Below are 18,754 nucleotides of genomic sequence, written 5' to 3' on the forward strand. Positions count from 1 at the left end.
AAACACTTTACACTTTCCACCCCTCAGAGATGGGTTTCTGAAACAAGTTGCCTGGATGTCTAAAATAGCTGACACAACATGTAGCTTTCTCTACTCTTTTAGCTTTGAAAAACAAAGCAGAGAGAAAGCAGCATGCCTCCTCCCTGCAGTCAGTAGAGCAGATGCCACTTTTTCTCCATGTTACCCTGCTTACTAAAGGACTCTTCCAAGATCGCTTAAGTCTATGGTGTCATAACTTCAAGGTATTCAGCCACACCACTGCAGATCCTCTTCTGGTGGGGGCCTAGGGGAAGGATCCTCTGTTCAAGAGCAGGGACACTAATGATCGCTGGGAGGAGTGTCTAAGATCTAGAGACTCTTTCCTTCACTGTCATACATTTCCAGAGGCAATCTGTGACAATTCTATTCTTTTTCATGCTGTTTATAGGTCGTTCATCCCAAAAAGGCACCAGGTCAGTGTTTCACTCAAAGGGCCATATTTTAAAAGGCATGGTGGCTAGGTCCCAGAAGAGGAGTAGAGAGTTGCTGGCATGGGAGGTTTAGCTCCCCAGAGCACAGTGAGCAGCTGTCCTGGAGACATGAATGTTCCCGGTGCTAAGGAGCTTCCGCACCTTCAGGAAGACCATCCCAAAAAGTGAGGTGCTGAGTGGGAAGCCCTTGGAGCAGGGTCCATCCCTAGTGCTTGACTACCTGTTCTCCAAGCTGCGGAGACCTGCTTCCTTCCCTGCAAGATGTGCAGCCCAGAACCACCTCAAGCAAGACACCTTCCTTTCTTGTCTTTCTTTCTAAGATCACAGAGATCTCATTGCTTTCTGTTAAAGAGAAGTCAGCAGAAGCAGTAGTGCCCCCTTTCTTAGAAATGGCCTAGCTCCTCAAGCTGTGATCCAGGACACAGAACTTGCAACTTCAGCTCCTAACACATATGACAGTGGTTGTGTTGCCCTCTCCCAGGAACTTGCTGTTACCGCCAGACAACCGTGCAGAGAGGAAGGAAAGATTTAGGGTGTCAACAGTAGGGAGAACAGGGCTCAGTGCTACGGTACAAAGGTGGTAAAAATGGACTGTAGGTTTTTTAAGACAAAATGAACCATTGTGTTCAACCTTCTGCTTCATCACAGTCTTTCCTGCCTCAGATCTGGGATATCCGCCTGACCTGGGGTTAATCATTTAGTCACTGAGAGAAAGGTTCAGGAAAAATAAGTCACTGTCTGGGCGGCAGAACCTATGAGACCAGGTTTCGTATAATAGACAGTCCAAATATTTATGTGGTTATTCATTTGCCTTCCTCACTCCACATCTTGATGACCCTTTGTTTGGCTCCAACACCTTCTGCCCACAATTCTGAAGACATCACTGAATTTAGCATTGCAGGCTTCTGGGGAGATAAGCAGGATTGTTCTCAGGTGTACGGATAAGGAAGCAGAAGCACAGACTGACTAAGTCATGTAAGAAAGTTGTGTGAAAGCAGGAAATCAAATCTTAGCTCACCTCATCCTCAGACCTCTGAATTCTCATAATGAAACTGCCCAACCATTTCTCTCTGCATCCTGAAAGAGGGCAGTCAGAGGTGTTCTACATGGACCATTCACTCTCAGCTTCATAGACTGGGCTTCTTAGGAAGCAATTTCCAGAAGTGACCAGTGACTTGAGAGGTCTCTTTGTGGGGGTACACGTAAAGCATCCCACAAGGCCCTCTGTAAGCCTCATCACTCTTTTCCCCAATCAGCAACCCAGTCTAAAAGGGTCCAAAATGGGGCACCTTACAGCTATCCAAGTCTCTAAGCCCTCCAGGGAAACTCAAGAGCAGGCAGGAATTAAACAAGCTGAAGCCAGAGCTTTGGTGACCTTGTGCTGCACTGAAAACAAAATGGTTAAAATGCTCTTAAGTCAACATCTCCGTGAGGTATTAGTCCCTATTAACCTTCTCTTGCCAGATGACTTTCCAGAAGCTCTCTTCAAGTCATAACGAGATGCTTGTCTCCTACTACCAGAACCACCCAGAGAGGAATGAGGCGACCTGACAAATATACTGCACTTTCCTGTTATCTTTGCTAAGTCTCTTGCATTTTTATATGGCACCTTAATAACCCCTCATTTCCATTACAAGTGCATGCTTTCCTTCTGCTTATCTGTATCTCTATACACTCCTTCTCCATTCCTGCAGCCACACCGCCTCCGGCTACAACCTGGGGAGCTCTCCAGAGCTCAACAGGGTCAGGTCTGCTTAGTAATGGGAGGACAGTCCCATAACTTGGTAGGTGGCAGGACATGATTCAGGCAATGGCGCTCCTCCATCTGCGTCAATATTGAACTCGCTGCCTTAAGTTAGGGGTAGGAGAAGTAAACCCAGTGCCCTAATTTCATGCAGTCATTAAGAGATCGGCTGCAACTTTCTCAAGAGACAAACTCCTAACCCCAGTGCCCGGGGCCAGATTTCAGCTTTGCTCTGCCTGCCTACATTCCCCAGGTAGTTACGATCAGATACAATGCTATTTGCTTCCTGTTGTGTGCTGTTAAGTGGTGGCTGCACTCCACCCCAGGGGTGGCTGCATTTCAAAAGCAGGGGAGTGATTACCGCATATACAGGCTGTAAAAGGCATTGGGCTCTTTCTGGGAAGAGGAGAGACAAGTATAATCGGCGCTTCTTAAGGCAAATCCTATCAATACCCTCCTGGAGTTGAAGGCTTTCTGTAAGGGTCAGCACCAGTGGAAAGCTGAGGTAACGGACCTGCAATTTGGGCAGAACTGGGTACCTACAACCAAAGCTGTGCTCCTGTAACCCCATGTTCAGCCATGCCCAAGTCCTGATAAATGCAGAAGTACTGCAGACCCTCTGCATTGCTCCGTTCTGAGCCCATGGCTGCTGCCAAAGCCTGAGTAGAATCCAGGACCTGTGGGCTCCTAACCTAGGGCCACCCCTCTCAAACCCACACAGAACAAGGCTTTCTGTACCAACACTGTGACTGCAGCTGCTTTCTTTTCAGTCCTAGCATGGTGAGGCCCAGGGGATTTGCAGACACCAGTTCAGCGCCTGCAGCTCCTTCCCAAGTAACCAAAGGCCTGGATCAGGCCTCTCCCACTGAGCACAGGAAAAAGAGTGATTCTCGAGCCACGAGAGCTAGCCTGCACAAACAATGTGCTTTAGCCACCACAGCTATCGGGCAGAAGGGGTGAAATATCATCTTCCTCTCCTGTCTGTGGTATAACATCATATCAAAAGCTTTCAAGATGAGGTAGGCCACGGTTGGAGGAAGTAGGTGTTTCAGCTGTTCCCTGGTAGCTATATCCTCCACCTCTCTGCTGGAGGGTGATGGGATTCGTCCCACCAGCTTATCTGACTGGATGCTATGAGAAGCCTTTGTCTTTCACAAACCCAGGCACTGGCCATCAGTGTCCTCAGAGACACCATGTCAAACCTCCACCCCAGAGTTCTGGTTTCTGGATCCCAGCTGGGCTTTAGCAAGGGCAAGAAGCCAGGTCCCCAGTCCAGTTAGAACTGGACTTGCCAAGTCATACTCAAAAGCCAAGTTTTCACACAGCTCAGGAGCTGTACGGTCACAGCTGTGGGTAGCTGAGATCCTCGAGGCTGGACAGATGCTGAACAAGGATTTTTCAAAATCACATTGTGGAACTGAGGGTTCCTGTCTTTTCCTTTTTTTGGTTCCAGCCCTCAGTGACTTACTAACCTCACGGTGCGCACTGACATCGTGTTCCAGGACATTGCTCATACCTTCGGCTTGTAAGTTCATGCACATTATTTGATTTGCATATTGTTGTGTTTGGTAGTCTTCCCAAAGCAAAGAAGCACTGCAAAAGGTCTTGCTTAAGCCTTCAATCCAGCCGAGACTTCTCTGCAAGCATGCAGTTTTGATTTCCCCCCAAGAACATGTTGGATTTGGGGCTTGGCATATTAAATTGTCCATGTGTTAGTAAAACCTGGAAGCATCTAGAAGGTAAATATTAAGCCAAAATGCCCAGGGAAAGCTCAGATCAGCAAAATGTGGTCCAATGAAGGTTTTAGAGGATTTATGGAGGTACCTCGTAAGATGATGCAAAGCTCAGTGGAAGTTGGTGAAGCTGCATCAGCTGAAAACTTGACCTGCCTTCTTGGGTCCATTCACTGTACTATCCTAATCATTCAAAAGGCGTCAGACAGCACTCTTTCTTGGCTACCTGGTCTATAGGCAAGACCTATAGCTCTTGTGGGTAAGGGTATATGAGGTTAAGGTAGGCAAGTTATCAGAAAAGTTGTCTCCTTAGAACTATATCAAACTCAAGGATTTGAGACTAGCCATTTTTGTGATAAAAACGTCATTTTGCTGAAGCCAAAAAACATCGCAGTGGTGTTTTCTGAGGTGTAGCGTTGAACTCCAAGGTCATTTTCAAGTGAGTGAAGAAACAGAATGAGATGAAAATTGGAAGAAAAAAAAACGGTGATAATTTTGTATATTCCCATTTTTCAAAGTATTTTGGTTTTCATTTCAGCACATTGTGGAAAAAGCATTGGAAACCAAGAAAGCCATACTAACACTGAGCTGCCCTCCTCCTCCCAGCTCTAGCTATGACAAAAGTTTGTGAAGGAAGGTCTCCACAGAGACTAAGACTCATCAGTCCCTAACTATGAAATCTTTTGGCTGATCCCATCCCACATCTGTGGCAATGGGCCGAAAAGGAAAGTTCATTCTCAGTCCCCTTAGCAGTCTTCATTAGGCTAGTGAACCAAGCTTTTGGTGCAAGCAAGTTGCTATATTTTGAACATTGTCCCAGGGTGAGCTTGCCAGGCTAGGAAAATGAAGGTGGAGTGTGGGGACAATATTTAGTTTACATAACAGTCAGGGTAGAGAAGTATCAAAGCACCCTGACATTTTTCCACCTTCCAGCTGTCAGCAGCAATCCCAGTCAGTGGGTGCTGGTCCCACCATGAAGGGTGACTGCAGGCATTAAGCACAGATATGCATTCATGGCCCAGCTTCTACACATCCGAAGCCAACATTGCAGCTCTGTGTATGGCTACTTGGTGCATTGCCAGCAAAGGACTGTATAATATAGTTTGTATGCCCTGTGAAACTCATTTTTCCGCTGCTTTTTGTCTTGCCGTGGACCCATCCTAAGATCTTAGTCAAAAATGCATTGTTTGACCTCAGTGAGTTTGCATCAAGCCTGGTCCTCTCTGCACAGGAGCTCATTTCCATAAGGCAATATCTGTGGACCACAGAGGAGAGTTTCCTGGCCTTCTGCTATGCCCTCGAGAAAAGGCGTTCACAGCTCTGGTCACAGCCACACATAGCCCTTTCACTGACCACTATTCCTTGATTTCTTTCTTTCACAGCTACCAGAGAATCAGCCTTTGTCCATGCCATTGCCTCTGCTGGAGTGGCTTTCGCAGTGACCAGATCCTGCGCCGAGGGCTCGGCCACCATCTGCGGCTGTGACACTCGCCACAAAGGCTCTCCAGGGGAAGGCTGGAAATGGGGAGGCTGCAGCGAGGACGTGGAGTTTGGGAGCATGGTGTCTCGGGAGTTTGCTGATGCCCGGGAGAACAGACCAGATGCTCGGTCAGCCATGAACAGGCACAACAACGAAGCTGGAAGGACCGTAAGGACATTTATTTTCACTTTCTCGATCTCCTTTACTGATTTCTTACCTGCCACATTAGAAACCTGCACTGAACATCCAGAGGGAACTGAGGGAATAATCATACCTAATCTGGGTTGGTTTACATTCTGAAGTGGTGATATGAGCCCCACAAAAGTTCTTTCAGGGAGGTGGTCAATGGTTCTCTATGCCTAGTCTATGGAAGCTAAAAGTAAATTCACCCACTCAGAGTAAATGCCTACCTTGGAGTCAGTTGTACAGACGTCTCTGTAGTGAATGGATGAAAACAGGCAGTGCTAGGGTGGAATTTCATCTCAGCTGAAAGTAGACATTTGAAATATCTCAGCTGAATGATGCCTGTCTCCCTCCCTTGGCTTCAGGAAGGAGAGCTCTGAGATGTCCGTACTGTAGGCATCTGAAATTAAGAGAGATGGACCACAGTTTATGGGCAAGATTCAGCTGGTTATGTGAAGGCATTTAAGTATAACCTGAGAAAGGTATTCTGAAGCATCCAGCTTGTCTGTGGGTAGCTACTGGGAAAGACTGTGGGTCTGCAGGTCCTCTGCCCGCCTTGATCTGATGCCTTGGACACCCATGGAGCTCACAAATGGCATTAGGTACTTGTGTTTAGGCAACTGAATCCAAGTCTGAGTGCAACTGTCAGGCAGACAATGTTCAACCAGGCCTACCTATGAAAGGACTTTGCTGTCTAAAGTGAGATTTAGGTACCCAAATGTACAACTGCAGACCTATTGCTTTATACTATGGACCTATAAAATCTACAGACATCTCAGCTTGTGCCCCAGAAGTCCCCAGTATTTGTACCACTCTGGACACATTGTCTAGAGAGTCCCATTAGGACGGAGAAAGCTGAATCACTGGTGTCCATGGGGTGAGATCCTGCAGGATCCCTTGCAGAGAGCCCAGTGGTTTGGGGTCCTTTCCCCTGGGACCACCACCCTGCCCTGTAGACTTGAGAGTAAGGTAGAGCAGGGAAGCATTTTCCACCGCCCCTCTTCTCAATGCTTTCTTTCCCAGAGAGTATTTAAAGAAAATGAGTGAGAATGTGACTCTGATGCCTCCTGATTAAACATTGACCATACCACAAAGCCAACTAATGTGTTTTCACTTCAGACTCAAAAAGCATATAAGTATAGACTCAAAAAGTATATAAGGGAACTGAAAGTACTAAGTCTTGTCCTCATCACAGTGACTGACCCACAAGCAGTGAATTTTCTTTGTAAGGTGGGAAAATCCCAATGACAGGACATTCTCTTTTTCATCTCAAGAATACCCCATAAATGCCTGAAGAACTTAATCTATGAGAAACAATTTGTGAAATTAAATCACAAAGCTCTTGCTAATGGAGGCCATTCCACAGCACCTGTAATATAACTGCTTTTTTTCCTCATGCAGTAAACTTGAATTAGTTCATCCTGCAGTGGAAGAAACGATACCTCACTGCAATCAAAAGAGGTTAATGTGGTCTTGTTCCCTCAGGAGCAGACCTTACATGTGCCTAGGAGGACTGTGCCATGAACCATAACAAAGCAAGCACAGTTGCACAGGGCTAGGAAACCTCTGTCCTTACTAGGACTTTAGTGTGAGCTCCTCAGGTGGCCAAACCGCTGTTATCCCACCTCACACCACAGGACAGCTGGTCTGAAATAGGGAGTACAATCTTTCAAAATAAAATACCACCAGAAACAAAACTTGTCCATAATGAAGATGAATACAAGAAATAATGTGGTTTCCTCAAGCAATGGCCCAAATTATTCCAGGTACCTCAAAGTTCATTGCTGGTGGTAGTTACTGGGAGAGCTAATGAGATAAAGAGGACTGTGGAGAAGCTGTGGAAAGGAGGGATTTGCCTTAAAGTGAGAATCCTTGGAAAAATTGAGCTGTGAACAAACATCCCTGTGATCTCAGGCTTAGACAGGATGTTGGCATTGGGTTATTTTTGGACATTTTACAAATTTCAAAAATTAGGGAGCAAATGTCCCATCTGAAATCCTTTCTTTTATAAAGCACTAGTGTTTGTCATTCTCACCATGCCAGCACTCATGGAGTAGCTGTTCCAGGCCTCCATGCTCAAGTGTTTCCAGCTAAACCTGAGCCATAGGCAATGTTTCATGTTATGAACTCAAACCCTACCACCAGGCCAGAAGCTTTGATTAAGTTCAGCATGATTATATGAACCAAACATTTTGTGGTTCTCTCTCATCGCTAATTACAACCTCCTTTGCGGCGTGTGATACTCCGTAAATAACACAGGAAAGCACCTGGTAAACATCAAGGTGCTGATTCATGGCAAATCTTTTGGACTCAGGCTGGCACTAGTCTGTTCACGTACCCTGAAATTTGCTGATCAGTCTGAAAATGCAGATTATCAAGTAAGTTGCATAAGGCTTGTCTCCCACCTCAGAATACTGGAGGGCAACACCTCTAAAAACCTTTAGAATAATTTCATGAGTAGTGAGAGCACACAGCAAACCTCTAAGCTCAACAATCACCTTTCCATTTACTCAAGGACAGTTCTTTATATTGAAGTCTGAGTCTTTCAAAATCAGAATTTGGGATCCTAATTTTTCTTTGAAATGTTTTTAAAAACATTGTGCGTTTGGCTTAAAAATAAAAAATAAATTACTTTTCAGGTTTCTGAACATAGCCTAGAGGCTAGAACATTGTTTGCTTAAGTAAACGTGAAAACATACATAAAAGATGGAACTCTGGGCTGGATGCTCAGGCCATTTCTCATTTATTTAATTTCCAGTGGAATAGCTATATATTCCACTTATGAAAACATTTGTTTTAGTAGGTTTTTGTGTTCTTTGCTTTTCTGCCTAGATGCATCTGAACTGTATTCTTAGGTGACAATACTGTAATACTCACACATGAACATCAATAAGATAAAAATTAGAGTGTACAGATCACTTCAGCCCTTAGTGAAAACACTCAATAGATGCTTAAAGTTGGGGTGGCAATCAGAGATAGCCACTGAAAATAATAAAGTTGTGAAAGTTTTATTTGCCTCAGACCCAGTATCTGTGCACTGCACTGACTGGGGGATAAGGTGATTCTTGTTCACAAGTGTGCAAGTATAACAATGAAAACACTCCAAGTTCTTTAGGAAATCCTGGCTAAATAGCAAAATGATTTGTGTTTTGATTACAGACTAACGTCTTCCCTCTTCTTTGCCTTTCCTCTCCTTCTCTTTTCCAGTCTATCATTGAGCTCATGCATCTGAAGTGCAAATGTCATGGCCTCTCAGGCAGCTGCGAAGTGAAGACCTGCTGGTGGTCTCAGCCAGACTTCAGGGTCATCGGTGACTACCTCAAGGACAAGTACGATAGTGCTTCTGAAATGGTGGTGGAAAAACATCGGGAATCCCGTGGCTGGGTCGAGACCCTCAGGCCCAAATACAACTTCTTCAAGGCTCCAACTGAGAAGGACCTGGTTTACTACGAGAACTCACCAAACTTTTGTGAGCCCAACCCTGAGACAGGTTCCTTCGGGACCCGTGACAGGATCTGTAATGTCACTTCCCACGGGATTGATGGTTGCGATCTTTTGTGCTGCGGCCGTGGGCACAACACGAGGACTGAGAAACGGAAAGAGAAGTGCCACTGTATCTTTCACTGGTGCTGCTATGTCCGTTGCCAGGAGTGCATACGAGTCTACGATGTCCACACATGCAAATAAATTGGGCAAAACCCTTTGCTGGGCTCCAAGTGGAGAAACAGATTTGAGCCTACTTCCTCTGAGGTTGCAGACATGAGAGGAGTCTACTTTTTGATATTAAAAGAATAAAAAAAAAAATAAAGGCTAAAACTGGTTGGATAGAATAGGTCTAATGACTTCTGGGCTATCCCGAGGTACATCTGGCAGTCACACAAGTTACGCCACAATGATGCATCCTGTAGGAGACAGCGGCTTTTTAACTAGCTGACGACACAGAGCCGGAAAGAAGAGCATCAGCAAAAGCATGGATTTGCTCTGCTCTCGCCCACTTGAAGTGACTTGTGTGATTAAGTGTCCTTTGAAAGACTTGCATCTTCCTATGTATCTCCTTTTCCCTCAGCCAGGGAGAGGCTGTGTTGGACAACAGCACTAAGCTTTCTGAGATCTATCTACATACCCAAATGGCCAGACTCTGTGCATAATATGAGCAACAACAACAGCAGCAAAAGAAATAAAAGCAGATAAGTTAATGATTTTTTTAAAAAAATGCAAATTTTCCTTTGCTTTTGCCCTGGAACCAGAGAAGTCTACCAATATATTATAGAGCTGTAGAGTGGACAGGCTCTTCACATGAACTTTTTAGCAAAGTAGCTTCTGCCAGATTCGACATAGGATGCAGTGACACCTATAGAGTGGGAGGGAGGGAGAAGGAAAGGGAAAAGGAGAGAAAGAGAGAGGACTGCTGATGGTTTCCTGCAAATGCCCTGTTGGCACACAGGTGATGTGCATGGTACAAAAAATTTCAGTGCCTGGTAAGTGAAGTGAAGAGGACTCGATCTGTGCATTGAGAAGGAGACAGTCCCATAATGGACGTGGTGCTCCAGCTGTGGCTCAGCCAACGAGTCTTCCTCGGAAAAAACAAGCGGTGCAGGGTGATTCTCCTTGGGCAGCTGGGAGTGAGATATCTGACTCCTGAGCACCCCAGCTTGTTCCAGTAGAGGAGGAGGGAAAGTGTTTATTCCTCCCACCTCATTACAGAACACCATCACCAACAGTGGAAAGTGCACTTAGTCCATCCACCCTCCGCACCCCATGCAGGCTTCCCCCGGGCACTTAGCAAAACCCTTAGACCACAAGTCTGTCAGGAACATGACTTTGAAGGACTGTTTGTCACCCAGTAATTTACGTGATGGTGAGCCAACCCTCACCCCCCGCAAGTTGGAACAGTTTCAGACTCTAGACAAATTTGGTTCCTCGCCTAATTTCTACAGCCATTCCCATATCTAAAAGTGGCCCAGATTAAAATGCATGGAATCCAGACTCTGAATGAGCCCAGAGGTTGGACGCAGAGCCAAATCCCAACTGTGCAGTGCTGCCCTGTCTCCGCTGTTCACTTCCAACTGCCCTTCTTTGCACGCTGCTCTACTTCAGATATCAGATCAGGATTGCCAGTTTACAGAAACACCTCTCACTTCTTCTGCAGGCATCAGGGCTTCCTACAGCCATGTGGGTATCAGGCCTGAATCTCAGCCCATCTCCTTGGTATTTACAGCACTGTAATTCTGCTCTTTGCTTGAGTTATTCATGGTCAATACCGGCATAAACGAGTGGTGAATCAAGCATGGAGTGGTAGCCTGTTTAGCCTCTGATGCAGTTGCCCTACGAACTCCTTGACTTACTCGTACCCTTGAGTTCCTATCTTGGGAAAGGGACTAAGGACTGGCATTTTTTCTTTCTTTTCATTGAGAGAGGGAGACGGGTTGTGATCTAACTCCCAGAGACCCATAAGAGTCTTTTCATGGAGAGCATGGCAATGTAATGATGGTTGTTAGCTAGTTCACACCTGGATATCTGTGTAGAGAAATCAGAGGGCTCTTCTCTCCCAACGAGTCAGCTTATTCCCAGTCATACTCAAGAGAGAGTATGCAGAAGAGACAGGGATCGAATAGAACTTAATCCCATCAGAGAGAAAACAGGGGAAATGATGCCTCCAAGGGTTGACTCCATGAGTCATGGCGTCTCCCGGGACTACTCCTAGGCTGGTACAGTTTATGCATCACCCTATGTCTCAGGGCTGTGCCCAAGGACACAAGGAAGGTTTGCGTGTTGATGGAGGCACTTCTGTTAATGCTCTGCAAAAAAGCTGCAATGAAATGAGAGGAGAGATACAGGAGGGAGGGAAGGAGAGAAGGAAAGATCAAGAGAGACAAAGAAAGAAATGGGGAGAAAACCGATTGATCTGTACATGTAAATATTGCGTGCAGTGGGTGATCACACATCAGCTGATGGAAAGCAATAGGTCACTAAAAATTGAGACAAAGATGAACCAATGAATAGAAATATGGCTGATTTTTATAATACTATCTTGGTGAAAAGGAAAATCTGATCATTAGAGCAAATAGAGAAGGAGGCCACTGCAGGGGAAAATTGCCACAGTAACCAATATTCAAACACAAGCTGTCAAGAAAAAAAACACTAAAGGAAAAGACATAGAATGTGGAAGGCATTAACTGAAAAAAAAATAGACAAGGGAAGTTAAGTCTGGTTTACTTAATATAATGTAGTGCTAGCAGTCACAGTGAGAGATGTTAGACATGTCGTGCCAAGGACTTGTGTCAGTGATTTCTGCCCCAAGAGTGAGGATGCAAATCACTGCAGATCATGTTCTGTGTCGGTCCATTGACTTCAGCAGGACCACACCCGCAACTAATTTTACCCTGATATCTTTAAACAGAGTGATTTCAAACTCCTTGTTTTACAACATGCCAGTGAAGAAATGGGTTGAAGGATTTGGCTTCCTTGCATGCGGGAGTTGAATTTTAACCCCAACCCATCCACAGCATGCTAACATTCACAATTTCTGCATTTTCACCAGAACCAAGCTCAATATCACTAGCATGTGAAGCTCTTTGAGAAGCATGGAAACAACAACAACTAGGCATCTCCTGAGCAATTGCTTCTTAAGGTGAACAAATAGATTTTGACTGCAGCAGTAGAATTTATTTCTACTCTCTACTTTTGTACTAGGATCAAAGGCAAGACACAAATAAGTGCAGAAGGTGATTCATCATAGCCTAGGATGGTATCTAAGCTAGGTTTGGTAAATTGCCTTCTGGATGAACCTCTGTCTTTCCTGGAGGAAAGCTTTAGCTGATGAGCTCATACTAGATGATGAACTTTCAGACTGGGTACAGTCTGATGATGTGAAGTCCACCATGAGTCAAGAAGGTGAAGCTACAATCTGATTATCAGCTGAAATGGGCTGGAAATTGTACTCCTTCATTCAAAACTGGGGTCAGGCTCAGTGCTTGGAGACTTCTAGCCCATTCAAGGGATTTTTAACAAAACCTATGCATATTTGTTAGGTGTTATTATGTAATTAGTCATCTACTAATAGTAATAAGGGGTTGTATAGTGTAAGGGATTGAGCAGCTGCTACAGAAGTCAATGAAAAATACGTGTGAATTCTGCTAATGACCCCAGGTACATCTGAGGGTCCTAGTCCCTGGTTTGTCTCCACCTACTTATGTGGAGGGGAAAGAGAGAGCCTGCCAGGAGTCTGGGAGCAAGGGACTGCTGAGTACTCATGCCAGGCCTGCGTCTGGCCCCACGGCTTTGGAGAAGTCACTTGGGGCATTGCTAGTTTATACACATGAATTCAGGGAACGTGTTTGAAAAGCTAAGATCCCACTCCACTGCCTACTCTTGGTGTCTCATGTCAGGGTTCCCACTGCAATAATCTTAAAGACGAAGTCAATGAAGGGTGAGGTACTGTCCCTCCCTGTCCATCATCTCGGCTACGGTGGGCCTCATTTAGGGAACGGTCTAAATACAACCCAAAGTCTTCTTCTGCCTCAGATTCTCCAAGTCTTTCAGAATGGTAGGGCCTTCCTCACAGAGAGGACTTTGGGTTTCACTCAATAATACAAGCATCTAGTGACATTTGAGGTGCCCTAAAATATCCCATTGGGATACAGCTGTTGCTTCAATGTCATAGGACTCCCACAATCCTGTGTCATGTGTACTAAATCTGGGCAGATACGTCAGAGACCAATGGGTACCCAAAAGGACACAAGATGCCTGTTGTAGACAGTTGAATTGTTCAATTGCCTGGCAGTGGGTTTCTGTAAAAACTTCCCCTCCACATCAGGTTGTGGCAGTTTCCACAAAAGGAAAAGATCATTCATTTCCAACTCATATTCTATTTTCCATGGTACCCTTTCCCTCAGTCTTCACATGTGGTGAGGTTTGTCCTCAAGCAGATGGTTTGTATCAGGGATGTGTCTGGCAGTACCAGGGAAAAGGGAAAGGGTATCATCCAGCCAAGTAACATAGATGTAAAAAATAAAAATAAAAAGGAACATAATTTAATTCGTTTTACATGCTGCTATCCAACTTTTCCTTTAGCTGAACAGATGGGTTTGATGGGCCCATCAGTTCCGCATTCAACCTCATTGAAGTCAACAGAGTTATATGCAAGGGGTGAATTTGGCCTCACCTCTTTTCTTTCTGTGAAAGAAATGGAAAGTTTAGGAGCTTTTTGTTGTCTTGGTTTAGTTTTAGAATTTGGGGTTTTCTCTTTCTCAGAGAAAATAAAAACACAGGGAGGGGAATGCATGACTTTTCTGTTACTGGACTCCTGATGTATTGCACTGACTGTCTTCTCCAAAATATTTTTGAAGTCTCCAGAATTGTCTCCACTGCTTACAAGGGGCTTTATTTGCACAGCCAAAGCAGTCAGGATTTAATCTTGGGAAGGCACTGCAAGGACAGCCACATCACAAAATGCAACCTGGTGCAAAAATCTCCAAGTTTGCACCAGTCGCACCAGCCCCGCAAACAGAAGTACTGTAGTCTTAGCTGGGCACTGCAGGATTTCTGTGTTAGCTAATCCTCATAGAGCAATTTTGTCTGGTATTCAATCTGAAATATTCTGGGTGTTTTCAGTGCATTCATTTCTATTGCTACAGAAATGTCCATGGATTGTAATACATTTGTCATGTGTTTTCATATGCTTGTAATTTCCCCACCCCTAATTTCAAATACAGAAGAAACACTTCCTCATTCTATAAGCTCTGGGTCAATTTTTAGCTTCAAGGGGAGGTTTCAGTGCAGAAAATCTGGGTTTTGATGTTCCAGGGGATATTCTGGGTTACAGCATGAGAACACGGCAGGAGCTGGGAGTTGTGAATCGAGTTCTGGGCCCTGTGCTATGGAAATTACCCTAGCCTTCCCTTGATGCCTTAACAGTAAGCTTCAGGAAGATAATACAGGGCCACAAAAAGACAGCAAATCAAACTGGTCTGCAGACACCAGCCATTGTGCCTGGTTAAAACTCACAAACAGTATCAGCTGCCCATCAGAAAATTACTCCTGGCTCTGCCAGAGACCTGCAGAGAGCTGAGGCTACTGAGAAGGCGATGCTCTGCTCTCAATGGCACGGTGAGGGGTTTGCCCGGGTCTGTCAGTCATGTGTCCAGGCAGATATTTGGGGAAAAGCTGTAGAGAGAGTGTTAGACGATGGAAGAGAAAGTGGGCTGGGTGGGAGAAGGTCCCATCTCTTCTTCATTGCTGTATTTCTTCTGTTCTCCACCTTCCCTCCAAGCTGAAACTTGGCTGTTATGGTAGGGACTTCTTAGTATGGGAAAGTCTCTCTTCTAGATTTCCCTTATCTCACGGGGCAGCAGCAGTGGGATCTGTCTTGCTTTTTGCTCAATTGTTTTTCTTCATGGCTTAACCCCCAGTGCTCATGTTCCCTGCCCTCTCCTGTGTGCTCCAACAAAAGCTGCTGATCTGCACTTCATCGCTGCTCAGCCAGGGGACAGGACCCTGCTGCCTCAGGTCTCTGTTAGCCACTTCTGGGTGCAGATGTGTCCATTGTGTTGGAAACAGAGGCTTCTATGGCTTCCTTTTTGAGAAATGGGTGTTTAGCCCTCATTCCTGACGCTGATGGTGGCTGTGTGGACTTGGGCAAGTCATTCTGCTCCCCCTTCCCTGCAGTTTCCAGAGACATCTTTGATGCGTCCCCACCTTGGAGGGGGAGATTCTCTCAAGAACAAACATGAGGCCATTATATCTAGCTCCCAGGCATCAGGGGGTGGGATTCAGGACATAAAGTGAGAGGCTTAAATGTAGGTACCTACAAGTGAGCTCGGTGCTTGAACTTCCATGCAAGCAATGATGGTGGGATCCATTTGCCTAAACATAGCATCTAGGGTTAAATTGAATCATTGAAGATAGGCATCTAGAGTCATTTGGAATGCCCCAGGGTACCTCACTGGCTTCTAGCAGCTGCTCTGGAAGAGTGTGGTCTCCCTTTAAGTCCTGTGGCATATCTGCCAGCCACATGCAGATGTCTCAGAAACCCCAGGGCATCCCAGATGGCACTAGATGCGTGTGCATGAGCAACTCAGTTGATCTCCTAGTGAATTGGCAATGGAGGTTAGCGAGCACTTCATCTGGCCAAATGTAAGTGTCCGCTGTAGAGCGAGCTGAACCATTCTTTAGGCCCCACTGATCGTGCTGACAATTTCCATCAGATACGGGCGTTTAGACATCTAACTCACATGGAGACACAAGCATGCAGACATCTACAATTGTGTATCTTAATCTCTGAGCTGGACCACACTCCAGGTGTCTAACACTCATGTCTTTGGAGACTCTAAGATGGAAATCTGTCTGCAGGCCCAGTTCTGCTCTCACTTAGACATAAATCAGGAGGCATCATTTCCATAATGCCAGACTTACAAGCATATCAAAGGGAAGGTGGATGTATTCTGGAAGAATAATTATTTGAAACCAACTTACTGACTGGTATGTGATGGGTTTGACCCCAAGGGAGCATCTCTGCTGTTCCTCTTGGTGAGCACATAATGAAAATGGATAACTCCCACCAAGTCATCTACAGGCAAAATCTTGCTGTTATGTGAATACCATCCACATAGAGAAAGCTCCTGAGACACAACAGTCACAAGCATCTTCTCCACCTAACTTTGTCTCTGCAGACCTTGCTCTATTTATACATGTTCTGTGGACCAAGGGAGGTCTTGGACAGCCGTGCATGAAAATGGAGAGTGGGGAAGGTGTGAGGAGATACCTTCCTCATTTTCTTTTCTTTTTCCAAGTTTCGTCTTATTTATTAGCATTTATTTATTTCTCACCACTCATTCCACTCTACCAAAAAGCCTGAAGGCACATCTGCTACATAGGCTAGCAAGCAGCTGAGTATCACCCATGTTTTTGAGGGAAGGCACCGTTTTGTCAGGGACCCTTCCCAACATGCACTTGCCACCTGCTGCTACCACGTGCAAAGCACAAGAGGCCCAAGCCTTCCCGAGGCAGGCTCCCAAAACCTCCCAAATCCTCCTGTATGTGATCAAATCCTCCCCACTGAAGCCTCCATTCCCACCAATGCGTGTTCCTCCAGACCCAGTTGCCCCACTGCCTGCCTGTCCCCTACTGACTGCAGCTCAGCCTTACTCCTCTTCGTCTCAGTGGAGACCCACTCTATCTCTGTCTCTTACAGCATCATTTCTGTCACTCCCAGGCCAAAACCTGCCCAAACAGGACTTCTCGTTGCTTTGGACTACCTGACAAGCCCACTAGCGGTGTGGAAGGCATAAAACACAACCCTATAGTACCACAGGGGATTTCCCCATGGTACGAAACATGCTTGTCCAGAAGTCAAGGACAAGTATCTTCTTGCGGGTGGGTTTTTCACTATTGCTTTCCCTTCCCACAGACTGTCTGCCTGATTACACTGCCCTGTTCAGAGCTATGTCATTGTCTGTAACCCTTCCCCAACCTGCCCCTGCCGTTACCCCACCTGAGCACCCCTTTGTACAGAATGCATGTATGATACAACCTGAAATTCCAAAGCTATTGTACAAAGTAGGATCGTCACCTTTTTTTTCCTCAGTATTTTGTTAAGTCTGATGATTTTTTTATGATTATTTATTTTATGAATAAATGTATATATTAGTAAGAGAATATATTTGCGGAAATAACTCATCGGGACAGTGTTGTTGCTCTGCTGTTGTGCTTGTGACCTCATTGGCTTTTACCCTATTTTCTACTGACAGCACACTAGCAATGTCTTGTAACTGTTTTTTGTTACCAGTTAAGTTTGATAGATGTGTTAACTTTATAATGAAAATTAAAAAAAAAAAAAAAGCATTAATTTTAATCTGTGTTTGGATATTTTTCCAACCGTTCTGCAGTTCTGATGGGATGGTATTCCATATCATAGGCTGAAATGCAATTGGGGAGAGGTAGGAAAGAAATATATACATCTTGTCCATGTAGGACAGAAGCCATGTTCTTTGGAAGAAGAGATGCCATCTGATTTGGTGCCATTTAACCCATGCCCTGCTGTGTGGTAAATGTCAATTCAGCTGAGAATAAAACGTGTACTCTCAAACTGCCATGAGCCCATTTCTCAGATGAGCATCACTGGGACAGGGAGCCAGTTTCCTTCCAGGAGTCCACGTATAACATGAAGAAAGGTGGCCAAAAGACATGCATTTGGCTTCAAACATGGGAAGGACAAAGAGCAACCACGGGGTTACTGATGGCTGAGAGCTGGTGCATGGTGAACTACTGCTACTACTCTAGAGACATTCAAGCCACCCAGCTTCAGCCCTCACAGACCAGACATCTTCTTCAAACCAGCCCTTGATGACCCCTTTATAGGCAAAGGAGGGAGTTGAGCACATCTGGAGATTTATCCCGTTTATGTAAAGCATAGAGCTGAGATGGTATAAATCACCTTCCAAAGATGTCTATTTTTCTACAGCGATTCTAAATGAGCATATCTACAAACAAACAAATAAAACAAAACTAAACAAAACAAAAAAGAAAAAAAGTAAAAAAAACAACTTTTCCAATGGGAAGGTTGGAAGGTTCTGGGAGAAAAGTAGCATACTGTGATGCCCCAGATATAACATCCTCCCCAAACCTACACCCATACCTTGTTTCAAATGACACAGGTCAAACACCACAGAGGGCTCTCAGCATACCGGACTCAGCATATTTTCCAGAAATAAATTATAAACATTCTTATTAAAGAGCCCTTGAGATAAGTTTGTTTGTCAAGCTGTGTTGCCTGTTTCTCCTGGTTCAAGCAAGAGCCCTTTTGGCTTCTATAGGAAAAAATAAGAAATTTGTGGACATCTCAGTCATTCTTACTTTGAGGGGCATATGTGCTCTTAACCCCTACAGACCCTTTTATGAACTAAAGAAGAAAGTCTGGTGTTAATAACCCATTGCTGCTCCATGGCTTGGAATTTTCACCTTTTGGGATGAAATGCGGAAGTCCTCTCTTTTGCAGAACAGTCCCTTTCCTCTGCACAGGTGGGCAGCACAGCCAAACCATGGTCACATTTAGCCATGTCAGAGGGCTTTGCCATGACAGCCTAACTCATAGAAGCCATCTAAAACTGTTCCACTACCAAGCGGCAGCTCTTTGATACTCGAAGCC

The 18,754-nt window shown here is 45.1% G+C and overlaps 1 protein-coding gene across 5 annotated transcripts in view; it reads left to right on the forward strand.

The window, feature by feature from the left end:
• Positions 1 to 17,449, forward strand: part of WNT3A (Wnt family member 3A) — a 93,682-nt gene extending 76,233 nt beyond the window's left edge. For all 5 annotated transcript variants that reach the window (XM_013182515.3, XM_013182511.3, XM_048062446.2 and 2 more), the window contains 2 exons: positions 5,330 to 5,595; positions 8,818 to 17,449. In XM_013182515.3, coding sequence (XP_013037969.1) covers positions 5,330 to 5,595; positions 8,818 to 9,297 — 746 coding nt within the window. In that variant the 3' untranslated portion in view covers positions 9,298 to 17,449. The remainder of the gene's footprint in view (positions 1 to 5,329; positions 5,596 to 8,817) is intronic.
• Positions 17,450 to 18,754: the final 1,305 nt, after the last annotated feature.

The sequence above is a fragment of the Anser cygnoides genome, chromosome 2 (genome assembly GCF_040182565.1).
Source record: "Anser cygnoides isolate HZ-2024a breed goose chromosome 2, Taihu_goose_T2T_genome, whole genome shotgun sequence".
In the NCBI taxonomy this organism is placed as follows: Eukaryota; Metazoa; Chordata; class Aves; order Anseriformes; family Anatidae; genus Anser; species Anser cygnoides.